General features: G+C 45.3%; 1 protein-coding gene across 1 annotated transcript; it reads right to left on the reverse strand.

The window, feature by feature from the left end:
• Positions 1 to 2,735: 2,735 nt before the first annotated feature.
• On the reverse strand, positions 2,736 to 4,473 carry foxl1 (forkhead box L1). Its single transcript, XM_072695317.1, has one exon. It carries the CDS (start codon positions 4,412 to 4,414, stop codon positions 3,311 to 3,313), a length of 1,104 nt encoding a protein of 367 aa, XP_072551418.1. The 5' UTR covers positions 4,415 to 4,473; the 3' UTR covers positions 2,736 to 3,310.
• Between the last annotated feature and the right edge of the window lie 2,928 nt (positions 4,474 to 7,401).

The following is a 7,401-nucleotide window of genomic DNA, read 5'->3' on the forward strand; positions in this document are numbered from 1 at the left end:
AGTGCTTTTTACAACTGCTGTTGTCACAAAGCAGCTTTACAGAATCAGTAATAGAACAAGAGATCAAAACAAGACATAGCCAGGCAAGCCAAAGCCAAAGGCGACAGCCAAAAACTCCAAAACCCCAAAGCTGGAGCAAGAAACCTTGGTAGGAACAAGAGGGACCCATCCTCCTCTGATCAGAACTATTTCTAAATGATTAATAAAAGTCATGGTACCTCCACATATAATAACAAAATATAATATAACTAATATAATCATAGTAGAGATGGTAGGAATAATGAAAGTAATGGTGGTTAATGGTGGCAATAATAATAATAGTAGCAGATAGTTAGACTCCATGTAAATGAACAGGTATTAACCTCTGTTCTGATTGGATTCCTTATATTGTGGCAAATATGAAGATTGCTCTAGGCCTTAACACTGTTTATGACTTAAGCGTGGGGGGTGGTGTTAAACTGATGTAGGCTGAATAGGTGGATTTATGGAATTTTTGTAAATGAACTGTGTGAACTGGTTAGACTGATCTTCTTTATTTTACATAAAAATATAAAACAAGGTAAATACAGCTTTGCATGTAGTATACTGTAAGGTGGCTGTATCCTACAATGGTTACTTGAACTGGATGTGTGGTTCTAGGACAAACCTTAAATTTAAGACTAAATGAAAAATTCAGATAACCTTTAGATTGGTTCCTCCATCCTGGTATCACTCCAAATTACCCTTTTCAGCAGCTTTCTTCTTAAGTGTTTTATGTCCAACGAAATCAGGCTGGGGTCACTGTTTAAAAGCCTACTCTCACTGTTTATTAGAGTTGAAAATTCTAGGGCAGTCTCTACAATTTGTAGCCATGGGTGTAGGGCGTTAATGTTGACAACAAGTCCTAATGAGCTGAAATGACTATCATTTTCCTTTCATTACTGGCTTATGAGATCCTACTGGCCGACCGTGGAGTGGGCTTAGTGGTCCGGGCCTGGAGAGCAGCGAGCGTCACCGTCTGCTCCATCTAAGGAGCCCATCTGTGAGGAGGAGGACAGATGGGAGCCGCTGATTGAGAGACACTGCCTTTTTCTCTCTCTCTCTTTCTCTCGCTCTGTCTCTCTATCTCTTTCTCTCTCCCTCTCCAAACCTCGGGTGGATGTCGTTCTATTTACACTTCTGACCAAAAGAATCCTATACACAGGAAATGCTTGTGAATGTGAGTTCCCCTTTGCTCAAATGTGGGGAAGTTTATTTATTTCCACGAGCATTCCTGATTCGCACTCTCCGAGGCTGCAGTGTGAGGCCACTGCAGTGTGAGGCGCTGAGTGAGAATCATGGCTATATATAGTGGCAGTGAACACGGCGGCGGGTACCGAAGGGGCCGGTTTCTCGTTCTAAGATTAGACTTTGTCCTAAAGATAAATGTAATTAGTCGAGGGATTCTTTCTGAAAACGCTTTTGGCTTCGGTATTTTGGTCCCACAAAATAGGCCCCAGGCTTCAGGTTCAGGTCATGGAATTTTAGGCCTAAACTGTGAGCAAAGTGTCCTTGTCCTCGATAAGAACGTGTCCAGAAAAGCTGTTGTTGAAAACAAAGTGTAATGAAGTTTGCTAGGGTTCTAAAAGACAACTGTTGGGCTGTTTTCTTTAAAGGAAGAGTTCTGGTGGTGAATAATCTGAACACAGAGATTTTTATCAAATATCTTTACTTGTGTGAAAAAAGAACAAAACTTTATTCGTACAATAGAGGCATCAGTTGCGTCCGCGTCCCAGTCTTTCTTCCCTTTAACATTCGCATCAGAGAGGTTCACCCCTGCTGTGTTTCTTTTCCCCCCGAAAAGCTTCACAACTGTTTTCATCCATGAGGTACTTAAGGAGAGGAGAGAAGCTACGGCATTATACAATTTGTAATTTGTCTTGTATTCCTATTACAAGCGCAGAAAGGAGCATAATAAAAACCATAGTTCAAATAAACATTTACATTTACACAGCAACATCCGCGAGGGTTTGCGTCGGTCGGCTCTCCGCGGGTAATACATCAACCGGAGTAACTACTGTCAGCCATTCATGAACCTGCAAATGGGCCACCCAGGCTGTGCCAACCCTGAATAATAATAATAATAATAATAATAATAATAACAATGTTACATCATCATTATACGGAAGACACAATTCTTGTTTTTTTCAAGCGTTTCTGCATGATTGTCAAGAAAGGAAAACTGTTGAAGTTACTGAATCTCATCCAGTTATTACAATAATAAAGCCATGGCTGAAAGTTTACTAAAGAGTTCAGGCCTAAAGAGTTCCTGTGCTGTCTTAATTCCAAAGCCACAGCACGGGGTGGATTCAGGTACTGCAGGCCATCAGGTAACATGGGACAGTGTGTTACACGGTAATATGGGGCAAACTAATTGCAGGACATAAATGGTGCTGCTGCTGCGACACTTAGAGTGCATCAATCCACATATTGTCATAAACTGCACCAGCTGACATTACATGATAGAAGGGAGATTCGGGGCAATTTCTTAACACTGGGAACCATACATATATATATATATCGCTTCTGTCCAGTGAAAAACATCTATCTCCATTTTGGTCTATTTTTAGTTTAAACTGAACCATGTAGCTGCTTCTGTAGACTGTGTAAATAAATAATTCTGGATGAATAGACCAATAGAAATGCTAAATTACTTTGAATAAACTCTGATTCATTTTACACTGATTTCCATTCAAAGCAAAGAGCATTTTTGTACAGACTACATATATATATATATATATAGAAACACAAACAGCATTAATGTAAAAAGTGGTGGTTTTACATCACTGTGTTCATATAAACATCGCCAAAGTTCTCATCTGGTTTGGTAAATCAGAGCTTAGTGATGTAGTGATGTTAAATCAGGTGAGCTGCTGATGGATTTGAGCCCATCCATGCTCTTAAAAAAGGTTCCTCATGGAACCAAATGAGGTCCTTTTGTTGAACCTTTTGTTAGAATGCATGCTCTGATCAATCTGGAACTAAGCTTTGTTCTTTACACGAGTTTAAAAGATCTCAGCTACTTTCTTCACAGTGAGAAATACTCGCTCCTTTTACAGTATTTATGTTCACCTGCATCTGATGTGATCTGGAGTTTCTCCAAGCAAAAGGTCTCTTATTGCTCAGAGAAATGCTTTTACATGATGTGCTTAGCCTCTATTGGGCCTCCTAATCTGGTGATATGTGCTCGTTTAGAAACAGCACCCTATTAGCTCCGAGTGGCTTTCTAAACTGACCCCTATTACCTGATGGTCCATAACACCTCCGTCCAGCCTCTGTCCACAGCTGCTCATCAGTACAGTTTCTCTGCAGCCTCCTCGCTGTAGCGCGCGCTCTCAACAGGCCACGTCACGCGCACGTATGAGTGCAGCGGCTCGAGCACGAGCGGCGGCGGAGGCAGCGGCGGCGCGCGAGCCCCGTCTGTGCGTAAGCACGCGCAGTTCCGCTGGACGCCGCTGACCTTCCGCGCTAAGATGCTCTCGATGCTGAACGCCTTCGCCCTGTCCGTCGCCTTGCGCGCCTCTGGCTCTGGCGCGCTCCCGACCAGCGGGGCGCGCGGCACAGGGCTCACCGGGTCCGTTTTAGCCCTTTGCAGGAAACCAGGGTCTGACTGAGTTTCGGATGAACTCGGTCTCTCTGTCGGGGGGCCATAACGGAGCGCGCCACGGCCAGGCTTGCCAGCCGGGGAGCTCTTACGCACGGCCGTGTTCAGAGCGCGTCTGTCTTCATTACACCGGCCAGCAAGTTCGGGACTCTCTCCGTACTCCTCCTCCTCCTCCTCCTCCTCACGCGCCTCTTCTCCCGCCTCTCCCTTTGCCTCCGCCACAAGCCCCTCTTTCTTGTCGTGAAGTCTGGCGGCTGCGGCGACGGCGGCCGGACGCGCTCCCGTCGGCGCGTGACCCCGAGCCCTCTTGTGAGCCGCCTTGTCGTCACGCGTCTCCTGCCCCCTTCCCTTCCTTTTCCTCCGCCGGTAGTTGCCGTTCTCGAACATGTCCAGGCACTTAGGATCCAGCGTCCAGTAGCTGCCCTTGCCCGGGCGCCCCTTCTCGCGCGGAACTTTTACGAAGCAGTCGTTGAGCGACAGGTTGTGGCGGATGCTGTTCTGCCAACCCTGCTTGTTGTCGTGGTAGAACGGGAAGTTGTCCATGATGAACTGGTAGATGCCGCTGAGCGTAGCGCGCTCCTCGGGCGCGCTCTTGATGGCCATGGCGATCAGGGCGATGTAGCTGTAGGGCGGTTTCTGCGGGGGCTCCCGGCGCGCCGAGGCGAAGCTCAGCGCGGGGAACACGCCGCCCAGCTCGCCGCCGTACACGTAGATGAGTGGCGGCGAGCCGCTTAGGCCCAGCGCCGAGGCGCCCAGACCGGTCTGCGCTGACCGGTGGTGGTATAAACTCATGACCGGCTGCTGGACGAGAGTTTCAGCCCGCCAGAAGACACTGACATTGAGCCCATAGAGCTGCCGTGGTGGCCGAGCGGCTCGCGCTGCCTTCTCTCTGAGAAATGTTAAATAATCGTTGTACGTTTGCTGTTTTATGTTGACTTAGCGCTGGAAAATAAATCGACTATGATAAACACTCGCTGGCTTTTCAAGCCCACCCACATTAATTAAAAGTTTCATTGGGGAGAGCGGGAGAATGGGCTTTTTTGTTTCGCACCCGTATTGCGACAGACCCCGCCCACACCGAGCAAGCACACCCGCATTCGCTGTTTTCCCACCCATATTGCGGTAAGCCCTGCTCACAGGCTCATCTGTGATCGTCAGGCCCCTTTCAGAGCAAGTCTGAACTTCCAGCCAATACGAGCTCAGGCCTCCTAGCCAATCGTGGTCCAGAAAGGCGGAGCTTGCCGGAATACAGGTGGGAAACGCCCCAGCTCTCAGACCTCGTGCCCCCTTCCAGCCAGCCAATGGTGTGCTCGCTTATTCCCCTCATTTGTTTACAGAATTAGGCTGTTGATAAGTCTTGCCCACCCAAGTCGAATCAAGCTGTGTTTATTTGGAAAAATTTCCGGGCACCCAATACATAAACGCGCTGATCTGATGTTTGAAATATCACGTCCACCCCTCGACGCTGAGAGTTGCTCGCACAGAGAGAGAACAAGCAAACACGACCGCGACCGCTTTTTTTTCAGGGACTTTCTTTTTGGGACTGGCTGGAGAGAAAACAAGAGAATGTAAAGGGGGAAATAACCAGCACTTTCCCAGCTAACAGAGAACGTTATACGAACGTTCAGCAGCGCGTTTTTAAAGGTCACAGGAATGTTTGCCTGTAACGTTACGGAAATGGAAACTAGTATTGACGTAATAATTGGTTAGTAGAACGTTTCTCACACAACGTTAGACAAGTTACACAAATACTAACGTTATGGAAACGTTTTAAGTAACATTCTGAAAAAACTGATACATCATGTGACATCAAACGTTTTTTTTTAATTGAAATGTATCAATTTGAACATATCTGAATTTACAATGATAATATATATATATATATATATATATGTCCTATATGTCCTATAAATGAAATTTGAGAGGTATACAGATAACTTGACAGATTGAATATTTCAAGAATTAAACGTTTTTGGCTTTGTCAGCCACGGATCTTCTGAGTTTCATGGTTTTCACTGAAACCCTGGTGAGCACTCGCACCATCATTCATATCTTTTGATGTCATCGTATGAGTTCATATGTGTTGTTTGTGATTTGTTTGCAAAAGACTTGAGGAAAGGCTCTGTTCACAGGACGGTCAGCAGAGCTTTATCAAAAAAGCTTGTAGAAAGCTGAGCTGGACTCCAATTCTGCGTAAAGTTTTAACTAGGTACACATTTGATGTAGCATCCCAGTTGTGAGAATGGGGTGGAAGAAAGGGCCTATGACAGCAGCCATTTCCAAAAAAGGAGAACTTGGCTGGACACTGGGGTAAACTATATTATTTGTGGATGTGTGCATGATGCTTTATATTATGTATTTTCCTGTTTATAGGAGCGAGGGGGATTATAACAACTTTACAAGTGCACACAGCTGGCCCGTGATTACATTACGTGTTTGGAGGTTTCAATGGATAAACTTAGAAGTTTTCCTGAGTTTGACTTTTCCCTCCACAGACAGTGATTCATAAAGTTTCAGACCAAAATACCAGACCCAACAAGCAATGAGCCTCAACGTGTGGGGACCGAGCATGTTCTCCTGCTTGACAGCAGTCACTAACGTTACTCCTGAAGATGAGTTTGGCTTTGTATGGTGCTGTTCGTGTGTGAGTTATTCTACACAACTAGTACTACAAAACTTTTGGCAAAATCACAAAATGCCATCTTTGCCACTCCGGGCTGGAACACAGCTACTGCACTACAGAACTGCGTAACACTGTGTAATCCGTTATATTTGTGTAAAATATGGTAATATTACTTTATTCTTTAATGTTCACTTAGTTCTTTCACTTCTGATGTTGTCTTTGCCTGTTCTGGATCCTTGAGCTTGTCATCAAATGCATGTTTAAAAGCTGTCCATTAGTGCAGGTCAAACCACGATTTGTATTTACAACAGTGGTGTATAAGTTAATTGCACTCCCCAACTCTAGGGGGTTCATCCAGCACCAAAAATAAGATGTAAAACCGAAGTGCGTTTTATCCACAAGTGGTAGTTATGTTGGACGAGGCTGTAGCCGGCGTCCTAGAACTGGGGTAGTGATGTTGGACAAGGCCGGTAGCCGGCATGCTAGCACTGCGGTAGCGATGTTGTACAAGGCCAGTAGCTGATGTGCTAGCACTGCTGTAGCAATGTTGGACAAGGCCAGTAGCTGATGTGCTAGCACTGCTGTAGCAATGTTGGACAAGGCCAGTAGCTGATGTGCTAGCACTGCTGTAGCAATGTTGGACAAGGCCAGTAGCCAGCATGCTAGCGAGTGCACTTTCTGCTTTACTTTAGGACTATGCCAGCATTGGTTTGCTTCATGATGATGCTGAAGTTGTGGCATATTTGTAATAGTGCGCTTTAATGGGAGGGAAATTGAATGTAAGTGAAAGCTGCAATGCTAATGCTTTGAAATGACATACAGCTTCAACTTACTGTAAGGACTGTGTTAGCCTAATTTTATCTTTAGCTTGAAAATAGGTAGCTTTGCTGACTGTACAGTGACAGTGATCAATGACACTGTTCTCCTATTTTCTCCAAACATGTGAGCTTAAATAGGTTACTATTTTCATTTTATCGTCATATGATCAGGTTACAATTAACATTTACAGGTTTAAATCAGTCTTTCTTTACCCTGGAGACCACTGACCCTGCACAGCTCAAACCAGGGGGGCGAACTGTGGTCCAGCACAGCTTCCTGCTTTTAACTACTAAACAACTAAACATGGCAATTATCTGCTAAGTTGAATCTGTGAAAC

The sequence above is a fragment of the Salminus brasiliensis genome, chromosome 13 (genome assembly GCF_030463535.1).
Source record: "Salminus brasiliensis chromosome 13, fSalBra1.hap2, whole genome shotgun sequence".
In the NCBI taxonomy this organism is placed as follows: Eukaryota; Metazoa; Chordata; class Actinopteri; order Characiformes; family Bryconidae; genus Salminus; species Salminus brasiliensis.